Source organism: Anolis sagrei, chromosome X (genome assembly GCF_037176765.1).
Source record: "Anolis sagrei isolate rAnoSag1 chromosome X, rAnoSag1.mat, whole genome shotgun sequence".
Taxonomy (NCBI): domain Eukaryota; kingdom Metazoa; phylum Chordata; class Lepidosauria; order Squamata; family Dactyloidae; genus Anolis; species Anolis sagrei.
Genome location: NC_090034.1, coordinates 25553214 through 25576144, shown reverse-complemented (window position 1 = coordinate 25576144; position 22931 = coordinate 25553214). Strand labels below are relative to the sequence as shown.

The 22931-nt window shown below is 40.3% G+C and overlaps 2 protein-coding genes across 4 annotated transcripts in view; one reads left to right on the top strand and one right to left on the bottom strand.

Annotated features, from left to right (window-relative positions):
* The window catches only part of TMC7 (transmembrane channel like 7), a 23053-nt gene extending 10845 nt beyond the window's left edge, over window positions 1–12208 (top strand). Inside the window, exons 8-16 of the mRNA XM_060786304.2 lie at window positions 240–413; window positions 916–1070; window positions 2526–2643; window positions 3964–4061; window positions 5334–5517; window positions 6015–6145; window positions 6516–6671; window positions 9559–9637; window positions 10458–12208. Of these exons, the coding sequence (XP_060642287.2) occupies window positions 240–413; window positions 916–1070; window positions 2526–2643; window positions 3964–4061; window positions 5334–5517; window positions 6015–6145; window positions 6516–6671; window positions 9559–9637; window positions 10458–10517 (1155 nt within the window). The 3' untranslated portion in view covers window positions 10518–12208. The remainder of the gene's footprint in view (window positions 1–239; window positions 414–915; window positions 1071–2525; window positions 2644–3963; window positions 4062–5333; window positions 5518–6014; window positions 6146–6515; window positions 6672–9558; window positions 9638–10457) is intronic.
* LOC132781822 (uncharacterized) lies at window positions 12198–22931 on the bottom strand. Of its 3 annotated transcripts, none has more exons than XM_067460947.1 (9): window positions 22848–22931; window positions 21187–21271; window positions 20562–20726; window positions 20328–20377; window positions 19167–19284; window positions 18205–18353; window positions 15464–16811; window positions 14695–14828; window positions 12198–13702 (listed from the first exon to the last, which is right to left on the bottom strand). In XM_067460947.1, the coding sequence occupies exons 1-9, from the start codon at window positions 22892–22894 to the stop codon at window positions 13606–13608; spliced, it is 2193 nt and encodes a 730-aa protein (XP_067317048.1). In that variant the 5' UTR covers window positions 22895–22931; the 3' UTR covers window positions 12198–13605. The 3 variants fall into 3 exon arrangements, with proteins under 3 accessions (XP_067317048.1, XP_067317049.1, XP_060642288.2); XM_067460948.1 differs by having other exon boundaries at window positions 22785–22924; XM_060786305.2 differs by lacking the exon at window positions 20562–20726.

Below are 22931 nucleotides of genomic sequence, written 5' to 3'. Positions count from 1 at the left end.
CCAACAGACCTGGCCCTCTGTTTAAAAAGTTTGAAGACCCCTGGTTTAACCCATTGCGCCACCGGGGGCTCCAGTGAAATAAACATGATAGTACCAAACAACCACAACTGTTCTTATGGGAGAAAAACTGAACTAGTGGTAAGGCAAACTTCAGCAAAACAGTTAGTTTCAACCACAAGAGTCCTTTTTATGGGGATACGGACTAACTTTGTTTTATCTTTGAATATTTCCGCTTACAGACTGACTTGGAGGAAGAGAGGTTGAGGCAGAGAGTAGCGGAAAGAACTGCCAAAGAGAAGATACGCATCTATTGCTTGAGGATATTCTTAAATGCTGTAGTCCTTGCTGTTTTGTCAGCTTGTTTTTACTCTATCTATAGAGCAACTGTCTACTCGCAGGAAATTATTTCCAGTGTAAGTGACAGGCAAACATTGTTTATTGTGTTTAGATCTTATCTTGAGGCTGAGGTGCTGAAAGCAGTGTATGTAGTTTATTCCCACCACTGCCAACTTTTAATCTTACAATGAGCTTGAAAAATTAATTGTGCGTTCCTTACTTTGAAATATGTTGTTCTACTCCAGAAACTTTGTTTTTATGACTGCCACAAACGAGGTTGAGACTCAATGATGAGAGATTCATTGGAAAACTAGCAAACTGTGCTGCAAGATGATATCCCTCCCACAAAGACAAAGTTTTTTGTAATTACGTAAACTTTCCCCATGTTTTTATGATAGAACCAATTAGGAAATTACACTTATAAACCAGGAACAGAAAAAGTGTTACATAGTGTAATAGATTCTGTAGGCAGTAGGTTAAACACATGTCTTTGTGTACTACACAAACCCCGTAATCACCTGTGGAATCGTTTTACAACCAATCAGAGACAAGCTGAATGTGCCTACCTCCTATACACAGGACAACAAAACCCGATTTGAAGATAACCTCCTTGTGCAGTACCTTCCTTCGATGGTGATCACAATGGCCAACTTCATTGCCCCCCTGATATTTTCAATGATCATCAAACTGGAGGATTATTCGCCAGGCTTTGAAATCCGGTTGACTCTGATGAGGTAGGAATGAAGACTCGTATTTCCATTCATGTGTTGATTCCTGATGCAATATCAAAGGAATCCTTTCCCATATGAGGTTGACACTCTGGTACTTTAGTTTGAATTGGTGGCAGCTAGTTTTAACTACTGATGGTTTTGCATTTTAAATTGTGTTATTTTATTTTATGTGTCAATAGTGGTTGTTTTATAATTTTTATGCGATACTGATTTATACTCATTATTGTTTATGTTATATTATTATTTCATGCATTTCTACCTCACCCTACTCCCCCTGAAGGGGGACTCAGGGCAGCCTCACACAAGCATCATATGATGCTATCAGCATATAAACAATTAAAAATTACATTTAAAACATTAACAGTAATTAGAAACACGTTATACAATTCATTAAACAATAAATCAAACATGCCAATTAAAACCAAATCCAAGTCAGGGTAAATCCAATTTTGCAGATATCCTAAGTTTTCTTTCCAATTGCCACTGTCCACTAATCCAATGCCTGGTCCCAAATCCAAGTCTTCAGTTGTCTTCTAAAGGACAGGACGGAGGTGGCCAACCTGATGTCCTTAGGGAGAGAGTTCCACAGATGGGGGGCCACTGCCAAGAAGGCCCTTTCTCTCGTCACCACCAGCCGCATTTGTGAAAGTGTTGGGATCGAGAGCAGGGCCTCTCCTGACAATCTTAAGCTTCATGATGGTTTGTAGCAGGAGATACGTTTGGTCAGGTAATCTGGGCCAGAACCGTTTAAGGCTTTAAAGAACCATTTAGGGCTTTATATACTGCACCGTAGCGTCTTGTAAGCCACCCTGAGTCCCTTTTGGGAGATGATAGCAGGATATAAATAAAGTTTTTAATTATTATTATGCCCTATCTCCATGTACCTGTTCTCTTTCTTTTCTAACCACCTTGCATCCTATAGTAGCTTGTGGCTTCATGTGCCATGTATTCCTCACTCCCATTTTGAACATATTTGTGTAGTCCACTTCTTTTCTGCATACCTTTTGACAAGAATGCATCAAATTATACACTTGCCCTCTTCCTTCTCCTCTTCTCCTTCCTTTACTACTTCTTCTCTTCCTCCTCTTTTCCTTCTTCCTCCTCTTCTTCCTTTTTCTCTTCTTCTTTCTCCATCCTGTTCTTCTCCTTCCTCATCTCCTTCCCCTTCTTCTTCCTCCTCCTTCTTTTCTCCTCCTCCTTTTCTTCTTCTTTCTCCATCCTGCTCTTCTCCTTCCTCTTCTCCTTCTTTCTCCCCCTCTTCTTCCTGCTCTTCTTCTCCCCCTTCCCTTTATCTTTATCTCTGTCCCCTCTTTTTCTCTGTAGGGATTCCAGGCCATTATCAATCACTTTCACAGATGCTCCTTCCTCTTCTGCTACCAGAGTCTTGTATTTTAGCAGTTCTCATGTACAAGTCAGAGTATTGAGAAGGGTTTCTCCTCCCTTGTTTCCCCTTTGAAGGTGCGTCTTTGTACGGTTGGCCAATATTGGTGTTCTCTTGGCCTCACTCTGGATCCGGATCAAGTCCTGTGCCGATGAAAAGTGTGAGGCCTGTGGATACAACTACCAGGTCTATCCTGTAAGTAATGTCAAGTATCATCATTCCTAGACTAAGTTTCTGGAAAAATTGGCTGTAGGAGCAAAGGCACACTGCAGGAACTCATTGGGAGCTAAATGAGATGTTTTGTAACTAGATCAGAACACTTGGAAAGCTTCTTTTAAAAAGTAATTCTAACCACAAACTCTTTATACTATAATCTGTCACTGTTTCTGAAAACTGATCAATGGTATTGTATAGCATCCTTTTATTAATCATTCATTAGATGTGGGTAACAAGTGTTAGGTAATTTCAAAAAGGAAAAAAAGTTTTTAAAAGTAAAGAGCAGCAATAACTGTCATTTTAGCAGATCAGAAGCTTCTTGAGCAGAGCAGGAGAGCGAATGAGCTTAAGCAATCCAGGAGCAGAGTCAAGCTTTAAAGGTTTTCAGAAGACTGTGTTGAAAGACCTACATTATAGGAAAGTTGGGACCTATCTATCTATCGACATGTTGTCTCTCTCTATACTCATTGGAGAAGAATACAGTGGAGACTTAGAAGCTTACTATGTGGCTCGAAACTGAATAAAGAAGCATGTCTCTGAGAAGTAGCAAGTCTAACAGACAGAAAATTGCAGGAGAGAAAGCGAGAGAGGCAGACAAAGAGAAAGGGATTTCCCTGCCTGTCTAGTTCCTTGATCTGGAATATAAACATGTGCAGGATATGGTTGAGTTCCAACAACAAGGAACTGAAAAAATAGAGTAAAATGCCCTTTAATGAAAAACTTACAGTCAGTGAAAAGCCTGATTTGTTTCAGTAATCATGTAATTCCCACTCATTATATCACTGTTGATGTGCAACTTTTTTATGTCTTCATTACCAAAAAGATAACTTTGGTAAGGCACATGTTACATGTGACTCAAGGTGTCCATGTTCTAGTTGGGTGCTCTGCGGTTGGGCCTCACCCTCCCATTGGAGAATGGGGCAGTTGTCTCAGGGAGGCAGCATTGGCCATCTTTCAGCTGTTTGGCCTAGACTCCATAGCCTTGCTCCTTTTTCTGACTTTTTCTGGCCTGCCTAATCAGGTCTGATGCTTCCAGTGCATTGAAAGACATTCCCATCATGGCCAGTGTCAAAATAAGGTTGGATTGTCAATGTGTCAACCTTTGTACCATGAAATGCAGCGGATGTGGCATTTTTCTTCTTTGCATCATGCAATATAATATCAATGACTGGCGTCTCCTCACTGTGGCTCTTGTGAACTTGGTTTTGGAGAATGAAGTAAGAAGCAGTATCAGTTTGGTGATTAGCTAATTTCTTTTCCCCTGATTTATTCTGATAATGCTCTTCCCTTTTCTTTCAGTGCTGGGAGTCTCGTGTTGGCCAGGAGATGTATAAGCTTATGATCTTTGACTTTATCATCATTTTTGCTGTTACAGTCTTCATAGACTTTCCTAGAAAGTGAGTGTGAAACTCAATGGGGAGGGATCTCTTTCCCATAGAATAAAACCCAAATATAAGAGTCACACACCCCCTTTTTATTAAAAAAAAATGGGTGTGCGACTATTATGTGAAGAAAAAAACCCTGCCTTTGATTCTCCAGTTTCTGGGTTTTTTTAAAAAAAATCAAATGGCTTATCTATGAAAGTGGAAGAGGAGAAAGAATTATCCAGCCCCAGACAAACAGCTCAGATTCTTTTTGCTTGGCTTTTCAAAACTTCAGAGCCATTTGGGGCTGATTTTCCTTTCTTTCCTCCTTTCTTCAAAGGCAAGGCAGTTTAAAAACTATAAAATGAAGGTCTTTGAAGATCCACTCTTCTCTCCTCCCTTCTCCCTCCAGAACAAGGCAAATTAAAAAGCCTGAAAAGAGATTTCTGGGACTTGGATCTTCCCTCCTTCCTTCTTTTTGCAAATAACTCAATTCCAAGTTTTGTAAACTGCTTTGCTTGCAGAAGGAGAGAAGAAAGAAGAGTGGAGCTTCAGAGTCCTCCACTTAATATTTTTAAACTCTCTTCCCTTTGGAGGCAGAAGGAGGGAAAGAAGGAAGGGAAAATCAGCCCCAATTTCTTTTCTTTTTGGGGGGGGTGTGTGTGTGACTATTATGTGAGGAAAACAAAAACATTTTCAATATTGGCACCTAAAATGGGAGTGTGACTATTATGTGATGAAATTTGGTAGTTTTCTGTTAGCTTAATCAAAATACATGTTTCTTGTGACATCTGTAAAAATTTAGTTGGTGAAGATATATTAGCTATCAATTGTGTTTTCAGATCTTGGCTTATTGTAAAATTGTGTTTAGAATGTAACATTTCAGATTTAGTTTAGAAACAAAACCATTGAAAATTGTCCTTCCATACCCAGAACATGTGATTTAAATGAGTCTCAAGCTAAGCTCTAGTGTTGCTCCTCTATAGCAGTCTCAAGTAAAGGATGGATGTACTCCAGACGGGAAGAGAAGAGATGTAGTTGGATAGTGAGATATAAACTAAACTTGGAGGAGATGTCCACTCATCTTAAAGAAGCCTACTGTCTCTTCCTACTGTTCTCTTGGTGACCACTGACCATGTATTAGATTAATTCATTATCTGGTGATATTATGGTCCAATAGCTTGTCTCATCTGGAGTATATCACATTGAAAAAACTATAAATGCACTTCAAAAGTTTCTTTGATGCTAAGACGTTGTTTCTCTTAGTGGCTTGAAATAAGCTGTCGTTGTTCTAATTGTTATTAGATTGATGGTTACCCATTGTTCGGTGAAGGCCTTCCGGTGGTGTGGGCTGCAGGAGTTTGCCATTCCAGACAATGTTTTGGAAATAGTTTACGGACAAACAATTTGTTGGATTGGAACTTTCTACTGTCCACTCCTGCCTGCGATCGCAACAATAAAATATTTCATTGTATTTTACATTAAAAAGGTGAGTGGTCTTGTTTGTTTGTTTGTTTTGGTTTTTGCCCTTTCACCCACTTCCTCCCCACAAACATAACATCTGGAAGGTAAAATGTAAGGTCCAAGTGTTGTTGACCTCCAGGTCCCATTTGCTCTTACCAGCTGGACGTTACCTTAAAGCAGGGGTCAGGAACCTTCGGCCCTCCAGGTGTGGTGGACTTCAACTCCCACAATTCCTTGAGGCTTTGTAGGCTAAAGACAGCACAAGGAATTGTGGGAGTTGAAGTCCACCACACCTGGAGGGCCGAAGGTTCCCCATGCCTGCCTTAAAGGTTAGGTTGGGGTTGTATTTGCCAACCCATGGATACAAGACGGCCATAGATTAAATGATATCTGTAGTAGTGGTGCTTTTTGACAGGCCCATGCTTATAAGACAAATGAAGGCTTTGTCCCTGGCTTTTGTGTGCCTCAGAGCCAAAACATTAACCTTACAGCACCTAAACAGAGGCACTTTCCTATCTCCAGGTCAGTCTGATGCATACCTGTAAGCCTTCAACGCGTCCTTTCAGGGCATCCAGTTCCAACTTCTTCTTCTTGGTGGTGCTCTTGATTGGCCTCATCTTAGCTTTCATTCCAGTGGGACTTAGCATGACACGGTAAGTCAGTCATCATAGTTTCAAATATTAATCCATGTAGGTGAACTTGCTATTACCGTGAAACAAAATGGACTTTGTACTTCATGCTAGATGTTGCCAAAAATCTTGAAATGTCCATTGACATGTTATGAGGGTGAATAGAATACAAGATGGAGGGACCATGTTCTTCCAGGCGTTGGATCACAGCTCCTTTTTTCCCCATAAGCTTGGTCAGTAGTCCTTCAAACAGTCCTTCAAAAGGGGTTGTGGGAGCCATAGCCCAATATATTTAAAGAGCACTTTGCTTACTGTGTCCAGTCAACCATAAAGGAGGTAGATAACTTCCACTTCTTGTTCTCTTTCTCCTCCACCCCTCCCTCCAACGGAACAGCATTCCCTCCTCAAAGGCATGTGGACCTTTTGTGACATTTGAGCATTCGTGGGACATTCTGCATCACACTGTCAGTCAATTCCCAGATGTATTGAGAGCAGTCCTGGATGGCCTCGCATCCGAAGCCTTTGCAGTGCCTTTCTTTATATTGATCTGGTGAGTGCAGCCAGGACTGACCTTGGTCTTTTGTTTACGTTGGCAAATTGTAGATGACCATAAACTGACAGCCTGCACCCAAAGTCTCCTATATGAGGCAGCCATCTCATTTGGCACTATCATAGGACCAGCCCCATTTGTTGTTCTCATGGGCGACGGCTCTAGCTGTTTAATGCTGTTTATCTGTGTTTCCTTAATGCCACAACTGGCGGGTAGTTTCAATATGAGGTTCTTCTGTGTGATGTTTGATAAGTTTTTACATTGTTGAACATTTTTTATGTGTGTATCCTCCAGCATAACATACAGTGTTTTTGCATTTGAAGTTTCTACATGAAACATGGTAAGATCATTTGTTGCTGGGAGCATTTTTCTGTTAATTTCCTTGTTCCAGCCCTGAAAATATTCCAGGGTCAAGCCATTTCCCAAATTCTGTTTGGTGCTCTTTATCTGGGGATGGGATGATTCTCAGGTGACCAAACGGGAGACCCTTCAGAATATATTTCTCAAGAAACGTTTCATACTTCAATGTATTGTCGAAGGCTTTGATGGCCGGAATCACTGGGTTGTTGTAGGTTTTTTTCAGGCTATGTGGCCATGTTCTAGACGCATTCTCTCCTGACGTTTCGCCTGCATCTATGGCAAGCATCCTCAAAGGTAATGAGGTCTGTTGGAACTAGGAAAAAGGGGTTTATATATCTGTGGAATGACCAGGATGGGACAAAGGACTCTTGTCTCTGGAGGTAGGTGTGAATGTTTCAACTGACGATCTTGATTAGCATTTGATGGCCTGGCAGTGCCTGGGGCAATCTTTTGTTGAGAGGTGATTAGATTGTTTCCTCTCTGTTGTTTTGCTGTTTAAATTTTAGAGTTTTTTAATACTGGTAGCCAGATTTTGCTCATTTTCATGGTTTCCTCCTTTCTGTTGAAATTGTCCACATGCTTATGGATTTCAATGGCTTTTCTGTGTAGTCTGACATAGTGGTTGTTAGAGTGGTCCAGCATTTCTGTGTTCTCAAATAATATGCTGTGTCCAGGTTGGTTCATCAGGTGCTCTGCTATGGCTGACTTCTCTGGTTGAAGTAGTCTGCAGTGCCTTTCATGTTCCTTGATTCGTGTTCGGGCGCTGCGTTTGGTGGTCCCTATGTAGACTTGTCCACAGCTGCATGGTATATGGTAGACTCCTGCAGAGGTGAGAGGATCCCTCTTGTCCTTTGCTGAACGTAGCATTTTTTGGATTTTCTTGGTGGGTCTGTAGATAGTTTGTATGTTGTGTTTCCTCATCAGCTTCCCTATGTGGTTCCCTTGATGTATGGCAAAAACACTTTTCCTCTGGGTGGATCTTTGTCTTTACACTCGTGGCTTGTTCTCGGTCTTGCAGCTCTTCTGATGTCTGAGGTGGAGTATCCATTGGCCTGTAAAGCCCAGTTTAGGTGGTTCAGTTCATCTTGGAGGAGGTGGGGTTCGCAGATTCTTTTTGCACCATCTGCCAAGGCTTTAATGGTGCTTCCTTTTTGACTTGGGTGATGGTTGGAGTTTTTATGTAGATATCTATCTGTGTGTGTGGGTTTCCTGTAAACGGTGTGACCCAATTGTTGATCTGGTTTGCGGATGACTAGGAAATCTAGAAAAGGCAGTCTTCCTTCATTTTCTTTTTCCATTGTGAATTGGATGATTGGGTGGATGCTGTTAAGATGGTCCAGAAACCTGTTTAGTTCTTCTTCCCTATGGCTCCAAATGGTGAAAGTGTCATCCACATATCTGAACCATATCGTGGGCTTTTTTGTTGCTGTTTCCAGGGCTTGTTTTTCAAAGTGTTCCTTGTAGAAATTAGCTATGACCGGGCTGAGAGGGCTCCCCATAGCTACTCCATCTTTCTGTTCGTAGAATTCATTGTCCCATTGAAAGTAGATGGTGGTGGGTTGAAACAGTGAAACAGAGCTGTGATGTCTTCTGGGAACTTCTGGTTGATTAGTGTAATGGTGTCTGCTACCGGGACCATGGTAAATAGAGACACCACATCGAAGCTGATCAGTTTGTTGTTGGTATTTAGCTTGAGATTGCTGATTTTTTTCTATGAAGTGGGCTGAGTCCTTGATGTAGTGTGTAGTGAGCCCAATATGGCTTTGTAACTGTGCAGCAAGAAACATCACGAGAGAATGCCTCTAGAACATGGCCATATAGCCTGAAAAACCTACAACAACCCAGTTTCATACTTCCACCTTAATACTTCCACTTCCTGCAGCTCTGGTTTGAGCAGAGAGGTGTTTGCTGTTTGTTAGACTTCATATTAATTTTATTTTATTTAAATGCCATAGAATTCTAAGATTTTTCAGTTTGGATTCCCCTCCAAGTCCTGTTTTGAACAACTACCAAACTGCAAAGTTTTGAGTTCACCATGTCAAAAGTTGTCTGTCGTGTCTGACTCCACTTGACTTTTATACCTTGAACTCAAAAGAGAAGCTTCATCATCAATACATTGTAAGCCATGGTGCACAACTGGATATACAAGCTATCAACCATTCCCCCCCCCCCCCCCCCAATTGGGGCAGACTATAAACCTAACCAGCAATAAGCAGTTGACCTGGCAAAACTCACTTTTCCAAAACGTAGCCAAGCTTTGACAGCCCTTTGCCTTCAAAGCCAGCACGCAGCCATGTTCAATGGCCGATCTTCTCATGCCATATTGGGGAACCAAGAACACAAACTATCATTAGGGGACAAAATATGGAATGAACTTTTAGTCTGTAAATGGTATTCTTGTGTTTAGGACCTCTGCTTTTCTATTAAATCTGATGAATCCATCTCCTCGTGTATTTGTTTTCTAGATCGCGTTTTATCCATCTGTATTAATGTGCACTGTTGTATTCTTCCCCCATTTATTCGACAGCCTTGTTCTGTTCTATCTCATGGCCTTGGCTGGTGCACATAAACGAGTTGTTAATCAGCTGAGGGAACAATTAGTGATGGTAAGTTCTAATCCAGTCCTGTGATTTCTTTATTCTTTCCCTACTCCATTGAAATGCACCGATAGCCTTAAAATTATGAAGACGGAATGGATTAACATTTTAAAGACCCCTTTCTCTCTCCCCAGTTGGTTACTTTTTTGCATCATTTCTATGGTGCTCTATTTTGGTTAAGCTTTCTTTTGGATCTGATTGCTCACTGTAGCATTTGGAGGCTGTAGAAAGAGCTGTGCCATAGAAATGCTGTCATGAATTTTGGCCTTTAATAAAAATTATGGGACTGACGAATGGCTGCAGGGAAGTCTTATAAAACAGCTGATTGGATCTCTAGCAAAATTTAGACAAATTACTTTTTTCAAAATCTCTGTTGTGAATGCTGAAGTCCTAGACCGAATTTTGTTTGTTTGTCCCAACTACAACTGGACTAATTGAATACATGGGATACATGTAAGTTACATGAGGTGAATGTAAGACTGTGGCATAGGCAGAATTCATTGATGTTCCACTGATTCAATAAGTCTCCTCTAGTTTGGATTAACAGAGGGATTTAGATTCTCATAAATAACATTTCCAAGCTGTGTTCCTTGCATGAAAGTGTTTTCTACCCTGTAAAAGCGCTTCTGGTTGTCAGTCACAACTAAAAGAACGGCAAAAAATGCTAACATTTATATTCATATTTATAGTCATTTATATTATAATAATAATTAGTATTATTACTTGATCCTGAAGCAATCTTTTTAGTCACCTTGACACTGACATTGCATTGTGCAGATTGAAGGACCTGAACTTGTATTTATGATATCTTTCCTTCTCATTGCCTTAGGAGAGCCGGGACAAACTCTTCTTGATCAGGAAGTTGACTGAAGCCCAGAGACTTGGCTGAGAAAAAATTCATAACCTTTTATTTTCCTAGCGATTTTTGGAACAGCTACTTAAAGGACCACAGAAAAGTTGAACCTTGAGCAAATAGAGATTCATTGTTGCCGAGGAAGGGTTTTTGTGTACCTTCGGCAACATGGGCCTTTCTCCTTGTTTCAATGTGCTGAGAACAGTGGGTTCTTTCTTATTTTCTGGCTTTTTACAGCCTTGCTGTGTTCTCTTCTATGCATAAGTGAGTGGTTGATTGACTCAGGGAACTCTTACGCTGAGCTGTTATACTTGTCATCAAGTATATGTCTTCCTTTTTTATAAGCTTCTCCCTTGTAAAGAATGACGAACCTCTTAATGACTCTGCCCAAAAAAAACTACTGTATTGGGGGCCTGTGTGACAATATCTTTCACTCTATACATTTTAAGCCTCTATTTTTCAGGGGCCTTATTTTTGTATTATGTATTGCTTTCTAGAGTTGGAAAGTTGCTTGTAGAAACCTTTGCCACAGTATTATAGTTGTTTTAATCCAAATGGTAGCAGAAGCAGGGCTGCAAAGTTAAGTCATATGGTGACGTGGGTCCAGAAGAACATCTATTTCTATGTTTCTCAGTCTCCTCTAGCACATGTGTGCAACTCGCTATGTGTAGTGGAAGGTCATGCATGGGGGAGGGGCAGATACATTGCCTGTCAATAACTCAAGGTTGTGTGGATAAATGTGTCTGAAGATTTGTTGGGGAGCAAACTTTGCATATATATATATATATCTCCAATTTTGAACAAGAAGCATCAGTTGCTGTTGCTGTTAGCTCTGGTTTTATGGTGGGTAACTTACATGTAAATGAAAGAGCTTTATGTTGAATGGATATAAACGCATTCCAATTATATGCTTACAGTGGTTGAATCCAGACTTTTGCTCATGCTTTTTATAGTCAGTGAAATTAAGGGGATTTAACATGCCTTCTTGATTTTAGCGTACAGTATGTGCTCTCACTTAGTCTTGATCCAACCCTTGGTCTTATTTAAATTCTTTTAGGAGAGTTATAATAATGGCACTGATGGCAACTCAAAAGTTGTATTGAAAGAGGACAATGGGCATTGATATAGACCAAAGCTTTGAATCAGAAGCCTCCCACAGCAATGACTTTCAAGCCTCTACTCACTGACATAAACTGAAGCAAAATGCTGTTGGCTCATACTATTTGGAAAGCTTAAATCACTGCGTAGAAGGAAACAATCGGACAAGGAAGGAGAAATGGGTTTCCTGCATAATGTGAACACAATGCTTTTACTATATAAGATGTATTACTTTACTCAGTGTTGCTCAAAATTGTCTGGAAACTCAGGTCATTTCACTTGCAGAAGCAAAGTTCAATGAGAACAAGCCAACCAAATTCCTCGTTAGTCTTAATTACTAAGAAGCTAACTTTTGTACATTATTAGATTCCTGCGTTTTCATACTCTGGATAAGCATTAAATGATATATCCTTAACACTTTGTTCTAAATGGACCCATTCTCCTGTGATTTAATGAAACACAGAAAATATATATATATATAGAGAGAGAGAGAGAGAAAGAATACGTAGTTTAAAGAACACTGTTACTTTCAGAGTCTGACATTTTTTCCTAGCAATTTTGAGAAACATAAACATTTTAAAGGTTGTAAAATATGTGTTAATAAATATGCTACATAAGTTTTAATGAAACGAGTTTATTTGTATTTATTTTGGGCTGCGTTCTAAAGCACTACCAAATCATAGCAACTAGATACAACATGAAACATTGAAATGGTTCCATGCTTCAAAATAAAAATAAAATAAAATATGTATGTCTTTATAAAAAAGCGACAGATTCAAAACAAAGGTAAATATTTTTGGCTGACTTCGAGGGATGGAAGATAAGCTGGACTTCTAATGTACTTTTCCATTTTGTGTGTTTCTTTGGTGAGAAATTCAGGCAAAACAAAAAGACATTCTTCTTTGTATAGAACATATGCTAGTTCAAATTATGGATTTTCTGTCATAAAATGTGGCAATGCTACACCTAGGATCAGATGCAGCACTCTTCTAAACATCAGTGGCCAGAGTCCAGTGGTAGTGGATGGCTTCTGCCCTGATTCTCATGTTGCACATATCCTGGCTGACCCTGGTAAAATGGGATGCTCAACTAGATAGGCTTGTGGTTCTGATATACAACTTAAATTGTCTTAAGTTTGACATTTCTCTGTAAAACATTGTTAGAAATGAGGTATCACCTCTAGTTGTCAAGGGAGCCTATTAGTATGATGGACATGTTATCTGTTTAAGGTGTTTATATAGGAAGACCTATATCCAACTGTCGCAAATACAGGAAACCTATTGAATCAATAAAAGGGGCTGCGATGGTGCAGCGGGTTAAACTACTAAGCTACAGAACTTGCTGACTGGAAGGTCAGAGGTTTGAATCTGCGGGACAGGGTGAGCTCCCATTGTTAGCCCCAGCTCTTGCCAACCCAGCAGTTCAAAAACATGCAGGCGTGAGTAGATCAATCAGTATCGCTTCAGCAGGAAGGTAACGGCACTCCATGCAGTAATGGACCTTGACCTTGGAAACGTCTACATGGCCTTGGAGACATCTATGGACAACGCCAGCTCTTTGGCTTAGATATAGAGATGAGCACCCCCCCCCCCCCCCCGAGTCAGAGATGACAAGATTTAATGTCAAGGGGAAACCTTTACCTTTACTATTGAATCAATAGAAGTTATAAAATGCTGACTTACTAAGCTGATATTCTCATTGATACTAACAATTAGATTTCAACCCAAAGCAAATGTGTAAATGTGACATAGATTGCCTATCAAGATTGCCTATCAATAAATACCTGAGGTGAATGTAAGACTGTGGCATATGCAGAATTCATTGATGTTTTAAAAAAGATAAAAACCCATTTTTGAATTCTTACTGCTTGTTAGTACTCAATGGTAAGTATGCGAACACTGCATTAAATTATGCAATGAGAAGGCCAAATTAATAGTTGTCATGCCATTAAGTTGGGAGGAAAAAAACCCAACAGATTATACGCGGTACTATTTTAAGCTCTGTAGGTTTCATATTTTGGAAACAACTAACATGATTTGGGGAAATGAGAAAAATAAACTATTTTACTGGTACAGATACCCTCAGTTCCATGATCTGTGTTTGTTCTCTCTTCATCAGTCATCCTGTAAAAGAATAAAATGCTCCATGTCACAATGCCCAGGTTTCCAAGGGAGAAAAAGGTTGGCAAGGGCTCTATCTCATAGTACTGAAGTGAAATAAACAAGGCACAGAGATGCTGTCCTAAAAAAAGCACTTTGCTTCCTGCTTTGTTAGAGGATGCCATCAGCTGTTGTTGCAATCCAGAGCAGGGAAGGAAACCCTTGGCTGTGAAAAACAATCCTTTTTTATTGAAGAAAAATGGTTACAAAATAAAGGAAAAATGCAAGTCAAAAGCCACAGCAAAATCAGCAAACATGAATTTAAATGGACAAAGCAAAACCAAAAGCCTCACTGGGAAAATACTGGAATCTGTTAGCAATCCACTAACCGTACTTGATATCCTAGAAATCTTCCCTAACTATGGCCAGGGAACCGGGAGAACTGCCAAGGTCTTCATCAATTCTGAAACGATGCCTGAACTGAGGCAATCAGCCTGGCGTATTGCAATTAAAACTCAAGAATCGGTTCCGTGAACCGCCCTTCTGTTTTGAAGCCAATGTTTTTAATTCTTGAATTCGGGAGGATCGACGCAAACTGAGTGTTTTACTTCTGTCTTCCCAAATTTGGCCCCTTCTGTTGTCATTACAGTTAACAGGTGCAGAAGGGAGGGAAAGTTCAAGGTCTCCCTCTGAAACATTCTCAGGAACACTGGTACTTTCATTTTCCAAATCTACAGAAGTTCCTTCCTCACTAATTTCAGGAAAATTGGCATTTTCCAAACCTACAGCAGTTTCTTCCTCACTAATTTCAGGAGCATTGGCATCAAAAGGTACATTTCCACTAGCATCAGTAAATATACTTTCATTAGCATCAGGAGGAACAAACAGAGAATCAGGTTCAAGTTCAAACTCAGGCTGAACCCCAACAGCTGTATGCAATACATCTGACTTGCAAGAACACCACATTTAAAAAGCTAACGCATTGCTCAAAAGTAGAATCAAGCCAAAGGGCTTACCTCTGCTTTCCACTGTCTTGAAAAACGATGTCTTGCCACGTAGTGTTGCTTTCTGGCATGGCTTTCAGAACTCTTTCAGGAAGCATTTCCATGCTAGACTCCGTGTTGTCAGCGTTTTTTTCGGCAGTTCCATTCTAAAGGGAAAATAATGTATAGGTACACTGTCCAAATCTATTTCATGGGGGAAAATAAATTAAACCTCCTGGGCTGTGATAGCAGCTATGAGATACCTGCTGGACAACCACTTGGTAGTTTATGAAGAACAGGTTAAGCAAAGCTATGCTGGCTTCCTAATACCCCTGGGTGCAGGTTTGTTTTATTATAACAGGATGGAGCTGGATCTGTGTGTCTGATTCAAAAGGAAGCTCCCCCCCCCACCCCACACACACACCACTGCTGCCTTGCTTTCTTGCACTGAAAGTAATGGTTGGCAAGATGTTGCTTCTCTTTCTTGCCCACAATGCTTTATCAAGGCCAGAGGATAAAGACAGTCAAGAAAGTAAGTCCTAATGGTCAATAGGTGTAGGATCAGAAACCTCTGGGGGGTTCTAGTGTATGGGCCTCGGCAGACTTGTGGGCTGTGGGAAGAGCCCAGAGGTAAATGAAATCTGGGATGCCTTCAGAGTATCTATGCTAATAAATCATAATTGGGAAACCATTTTAAAAGAAGATACTGGTCCCATGAGGCAGCTTTCAATTTTCCTTAAAAACCTAGGGTGAGTTGGTATCAGACCCAAAAAGTGTGAATAATTAAATAAGAACTATTTACCCTTTGTTTGTTTAGCCCAGTTAATGATGCAGCACTTGAGCTACTAGATGCAGATGACATAGTAAATTCTTCTTCCAAATTGTCACTTTCCAGTGTCTCTGAAATAGCTGGGGCTAAATCCTGCTGTTGAAGGGATTCATTGACACGGTCAATCAATAGCTCTGAACAACTGCAACCATCTGCCATCTTGGATGGGATATACATCATTTGCTGATTATGGGACTCTCCTAAAGCAATATTCTGCATCTTTGTGCAACTGACAGGATCTTGAACTACGCTGCTATTTCCTAATTCGTTCAGAGAGGATGGTGGATTCAAAAGAGAATGTGTGCTTTGATTTCCGTCAGTTTCATTTGTAGTCACAGACCTGTTCATCAACATATCAGCTGGCGGATTTCGGTCCATTTCCTGGCAAAGTTCATGCAGAAAAGATGAGCCATGCTTTAACACGGCAACGGGGCCATTGTTGTGATCCTCTTGAACATATGCTGCATATCCAGTGGGCTTATCTACCATGGCAGGTGCCAGAGCGGCATCTTCCGGGACTCTAAGGTGATGGAGGCTACAACCATCCAAGGAATTATATTCCTGAGTAAGAACGCCAGAGATGCAGGCCTTATCATATTCAGAGTTTTGTTCAGAGACTGAATCACAGGTATTTTGCTCTCTTTTTTGAGGACAGCTCTTTTCAGAATTTCCCAGGAGCACACTTTTTGGATTCCCCTGATCACCTATGCAAACACCGTGTCCAGGAAATACAACGCACCTAGAAACTGCTGTAGAATTGTAGTGTTCATCCATCTTTTTTCCAGTCATTGCAAGTTGGGTACTTATCACTGCAGTTGTTGGCTCTGCAGAGTATTTGGTGTTATCATTTTTTGATAGTTTGAACTTTTGAATATTTTGGGAGCGGAGAACTAGCCTTGGATCCAAACACTTGCTAGCTTGATTGGTTTTGCTTGAAGCTTTTTCAGCAGGTCTGTGAGAGAAGTCTTCTGTTTCCATTTTCAATGACTTATTGAAACATCCACCAGAACTGGGTGGGTTTCCCTGAGAAAGTGAAAAGGTCTTTTCTTGAGCATTCAGTCTCCTCTTATCTTTGTGTTCAGAAATAACTGACAAAGTGCCAGAGACAGAGATTTTGCTTTTAAGTATGTCTTGACAATGCCCTTTGTTTTCTCCCATTTGCAAACCTGAAACGGAGGAACCTCTATTCAGTGAGTTTCTAGCAGTAGGTTTAGGAAGAGGTTGAGACAAAAATCTCTTTGATTTAGCAGAGTTGCTGGAGATGTTTGGAAGTTCAACCGTCCTCTTTACATCTTCCCTATTTTTTCTTGCTTGCTTAGCTCTGAAATGCACCAAAAGATGAAAGTTTTAAAACATCTCATCACTTTACCTTTCTTTAGAGAAGCACTCCCTAAAAAGCAAGGAAGAAAACTAAAATTCAGATTACTTTCACACTGCAAGAGATACAGATAGTAGTTGCATCCCCAGTTACACAGCAATGATTTATTCACTTACACCAGAACAAAAATATTCTACTGGTATGCCAGCAGACAAACTGCTGGCTTTGGAGGAAACAATGAAGGCAGACAAATACACACTGATGGTAACAGAGGTTGGATAGGGCCTGTTTTATATAGGAAATTCCAAATTCTAAACTGTGTTATAACACTGGGAAAAGTGGAGAGAAGCCCCATGTATTTGGACAGACCTGAGCCAATCAGCAGTCATGCATGGACCAATATGCTGACCTTAGAAGGGACATCTAGCCTGCCCCCATTTCCCCTCCAGTAACCCAACAAGAAAAGCTATTACAGTGATTAAATGACATTTACATAGAATCATAGTTGGAAAAGGCCACATGGGCCATTTTCCCCATTCCACCATGCAAGAAATGTACAATCAAAGCATGCCTGACAGATGGCCATCCAGCCTCTGCTTAGAAGCCTCCAAAGAAGGAGTCTCCACTAGACTCTGAGGCAGAGTTCCTACTTACAGTCAGGAAGTTCTTCCTAATGTTCAGGTGGAATCTCCTTTCCTGTCATTTGAACCCATGTCTCTATTGAATCATATTATTATTATTATTATTATTATTATTATTATTAAATCTTATTTATATCCCACCACCATCTCCCCTCAGGGACTCAACGCGGCTAACATGAGGTCAAGCCCAGCAAATACAGTAAACAAATAAGATACATACAACAAATAATAATTAAAATTAAAATTAAGATCACAATAAAATTAAAATAAAGTACAGCAATAAAACAATAACATACAAACAATAAAAGGAAATTAACGCAATGGGATATAACACCAGGTATGAAATAAAATAAGATTAGGGATAAGGAGTTAATCAGAATGGGCTGGGCCAAGATGCAAAGAAAAAAACAGGGGACACAGGACAAGATAGGATAACATAAGAGAATTAGCTGGTAGCATGCAAAGGGGGAGGGGCAAACTATGGGGTTTAATTACTCACTAGGAATAAGGTGAGGTGTATCAAGAGGACGAGTATATGCTGGGACAGCCATGGTATGGGGTTATTGTTCATTCATCAAAAGCAAGGCAGAACAGCCAGGTACTCAAGCTTTTCCTAAAAGCTGACAAGGTGGGGGCCAGCCTAATCCTAGTCTCCGGGGCAGCAGAAAAGAAGCCTTCTCCCCTTTCCATTATGACATTTCAAATACATTTTTTTTAAAAAATGCAAATGGCCTAATGTTGTCAAGTGTGCATACCTCCTTGCTCCATGCTTATAGAAAAGTGTAGAAGAAAAGTGTTGCCTGCTGCTATTATCCAAAGTCTGGATGCTTTTGACATCTCTTCTCTTTAGAAATGAGGCCTCTTCCTGAGTTGTTCCGAGTTTTTCTGAAGGGATCTCAGAAATCTCCAGGGAGAAAAACAACAGCAATTCTTGCTCAAGGTATCTTCTTTCCAAATAAATCATTACATAATTGCCCTCACAAACTCTGAATAAACACACTGCAGAACTAAAGCAACAGCAGTGAAAATACTGTTCTTATATTTGTTGGAATGCAAATTATGGGGTTCTCCAGATTTCTTGGTCGGCAGAGTTAAAACACTATTTATTATTAATATTATTTACTTCATTTCTTGATCCTGGAAGGGACTCAAGGTGGCTTACAAATCCAGCAAAAATTTAATGCCGCACAGATAAACAATAAACACATCTCATCAAAATATAAAACAATCTAAACATATAAGCAATTAAATTACATATCAATCAATCACTCACCATCATGCATTGAACATTTGTATCAATGGCCTGACCAGTGGTAAAACATGATGGTAACTGTGATTATAAGGCACATGGGTTACCAAGAATTCAAAATCTTTGACTTTCACATGTAATGATTGCAGTTCCCCTAATGTTTTACTAAATTTTTTACTGTAGCCCCAAATACCCGGAGGACCAAACATTCCTCAAATTGACCAATTTCACTGTCTTTAACAGACTTTTTCATTAAGAGTCAAAGTGAAAGAAGTGATGTAAACTAATTTGTAACATGTGATACTGTCATCTAGCCCCCACAGATATACATACTGACACAATTCTGTGTCGTAGGCAGAACAACTGTATAGCAGATGCTTCAACCAGGAGCACTCTCTGTACAATGCAGGAGGAACATAAAGGAACAGTAAATGTTAATTCTGTAAAAGAGTGGGACTCGATACGTACTGTAGCCACAATAAGCTTGGAAGCCGATGAAACAAGCCTCTCAACTTCTTCCGGTGACATAAATGGGGTAGCAGTTCTATGTAGACTTTTTTGAGAGGGTCTGTGAAGCCCTTTTTGCCTAATGAAAAATGAAATGGCATTTCATTAATTCTAATAAAAGTTACAGCAAGAGATTCTTTTTCCAGAGGGAAGAGTCGATTTCTGTATATAGAAGGCATATAATCATATGCATACATTCTTTCAGGGTCCCCTTAGTGATGACAAGGCCTCATACAATTAGCCACTGTTTGGCCCAATGAATTACCTCATCCAGAGTACTCCAAATTTGTTCAGTGTACAACATTTCAGTTGGATGAATGCCAACACTACCCACACTATATTACTCTTAGGCAGAATAAAGCAGTTTGATGCAATTGCTTTACTCTGCTAAACAGTGTGGCTAGCTCTCAACAGAATAAGGTATTGCCTAACTATACATTTGAGAGCATCATCATCATCATCATCATTATTTATACACAGCTTTATCTTTCTCGAAGGGGACTTAAAAACATAAATGGGGTAATAGTTCTATGTAGACTTTTTTGAGAGGGTCTGTGAATCCCTTTTTGCCTAATGAAAGATGAAATGGCATCAGCATACAATTTAAAGTATACAAATATACAAACATTAACACAGGATCAAATATAAATAGTATTAATAAATTCTCAGTTAAAAACCATTAAAATATATTCAAAGTTTTAAACACACACACACATATATCTACCAACCCCTCTAATTACAAAAAAAATCATGTTAAGGGTTTTAATTGTTTATTTTAATGTTCTTAATATTTAATTCTACGTAAATGTTTGTATATTTTGGGTTTTAAATTGCATTGCATTGGTTTTACTGTGTGCTGCTTTAAATCTCTTAGTGAAAAAAGTGGGAAAATAAAAAGAAATAAAAATAGTACACAAACATTTTTCAAAAAGATCTGATAACATTCATGGATGTATATTACTGATTCTGCACATGAAAGCATTCAACAATATATATTATTGTTTCCTATCTCACTAGCAAACAAGTAGGGAAAGAATGGTTTCCATCAATTACATTGGTTCAGAAAAAATGATTCTCAAGTCGCTCCTGACACACACACACACACAAAGCAATATGTCATACCATCGCACATTCTTTACATTTTCTTCATTCTTTCTCTCTGGTACGTAACTCTACAGAAAAAAAAGACAGGCCACAACATTAGCATAACCTGGTTTGCTGTTAAGTGTGACTTAAAACAACTCTTAGACAAACTTATGTGGGGTAATTTTGTTTTTTTCTTGCAGTATTTGCTCAGAGTGAATTGACCTTGCTTTCCTCTAGTACAGTTGTATGAAATCCTGTTTTAAGCATTACCCGTGCCATCTTTTTAATACGATTTCCCAAATCCTTTTGCTTTTCTGGAGCTTTCTGGAGTTTTCTGTGACAGTCTTCAGCAGTGCCCATAAAGGCACGAAGGGATGGTTCCAATTTAATGTTGGAAAAATCGTGCTCCTTCTGGTCAGTCAAGCAAGCAGGCTTCTACAAGAAAATTTTTAAAAATTAGCTCACAGTCTGAGGGAAGTGTATAGCAAATCATCAGCAGAGATGAGAAGACTTGGTCTTAAAACCACAAAAAATGGAGGAGCTATGACAATTACAATATGTAACAACATTTGAAAAAAAATGTTCTGTTCCTGGTTGGAAAGTGTGATTTTTCATTTAAGTTCTTACTTTGAAGGTAGTTGTTCTACTCCAGAAACATACTTTTTGTGGCTGAATTGGTTGAGACTCTGATGAGATATTCAATGAAAAACTAGAGTAAAATGTGCTGCAGGATGATGTCCCTCCCGCAAAAAAAGGTTAAGCAATTAAATCAACCCTTTCTATGCTCTTATGGCAGAACCAATTAGGAAATAACATGTATAATCCAGGAACAAAATTGTGTGACATAATGTAACTATACAGTGTATAAGCCACATAGCAGCTAGAAAATGCTTACCCCATACAAGCCTTCGGTGTCATAATGGCTGACTCCGCATGAAGTGAAGGAATCTTCTTTTCTCTGTACATCAATGTAATATTTTCTAGGGGGAATATTTTCAAAAGCATGTGTTCTCATTAATAATTCTGCTACTGTGTTAACAATTTTAGAGGAAAAAGAAAAGCCAGGTTGCCATGCTGCTCTCAAGTCAGGTTTTAAGGATGAATTTTAAAATGTCCTGCATCTACTGTATTTCTAATTTTGCTCTATTTTAATATGCATATTTATGTTATTGAATGTTTTCATTATGTATTTCAACTATGTTGTGCTCCACCTTGAGCAGTGCGGAGAGGCAGGAAAGAAATGAAATGTGTTGTTGTTGTTGTTATTATTATTATTATTATACAACCCTTGAGTCCAATTTTAGTAAGATACTAGCAGTTTCACTCAGGTGTTGCTGGGAGTGCTGCCCGCCTGTTTTCTCCCTTCTCCAGCTCTGAGAGGGCTTGCCTCACAAGGTCTCCATGGCAACACTCAGGCACAACACAATGTTTCCATGGCAACCTGGGCCTCCTGTTGGCTCTTCCCTTCCCCTCAGACACATGCCATCTTTCCGAGTCACATAGCAACAGCCAATCCAGTGACATTAGAGGACCACTTCACCCAGCAACAATGCAGTGGCATCTGAGGGCTACTTCACCCAACAACAAAGCAGTGACATCAGAGGGCCACTTCACCCAGCAACAATGCAAAGGCACCTATGGACTACTTCACCCAGAAACAGCCAATTTGGTGGCATCTGAGAGACACTTCCCCTAGCAACAATGCAGTGGCACCTGAGGGCCACTTCAGCCAGCAACAGACAATCTGAGGCATGAGGCCAACTTCCCCTAACAATAAAGCAGTGACATCAGAGGGCCACTTCCCCTAGCAACAATGCAGTGACACCTGAGGGCCACTTCACTCAGCAACAGCCAATCCGGTGGCATGAGGCTAAGGCTTCCCTTAGCAACAGTGCAGAGGGCCACTTCTCCTAGCAACAGCCAATATGGTGACATCTGAGGGCCACTTCTCCTAGCAACAATGCGGTGGCACCAGGGGGCCACTTCACTCAGCAACAGCCAATCCGGTGGCATGAGGCCAACTTCCCTTAGCAACAGTGCAGAGGGCCACTTCCCCTGGCAACAATGCAGTGACACCAGAGGGTGGCATGAGGCCAACTTCCCCTAGCAACAGTGCACTTCACCCAGCAACAATGTAGGGGCACCTGAGGGCTACTTCACCCAGCAACAGCCAATCTGGTGGTGTGAAGCCAACTTCCCCTAGCAATAATGCAGTGACATCAGAGGGCCCCTTCCTCTAGCCACAGTCTTTGTGATACAAACACACCCACATACTTTGACTTATATAATAATAATAATAATAATAATAATAATAATAATGTAGCGGTGTAAATGCCCCAAATCTTCCTCCAAGTACATCAATGAGCGCACGAATCCCCCCTGAGCTGCAGTCTCTGTGTATGACTAAGGCGGCCTTTTCCTAGGACAGGCCTGGGCCCACTTCGGCCTGCTCGCCAGGAGTTTGGGATTCCAGCTCTCACAATGCCTAACAACCTGGAGGGATGGCCGAAGTGGTTCGTGCTCTTGCGCCTCCTCCCTCTTTCTTTCGGGTCTTACAGGCGGTGGGCGACCGCGCGAGCCAGGCCCCCTTCCCACGACGCCATGGCCTCCAAGTGCCACCGTTGTTTTGGCGTCGCCAGG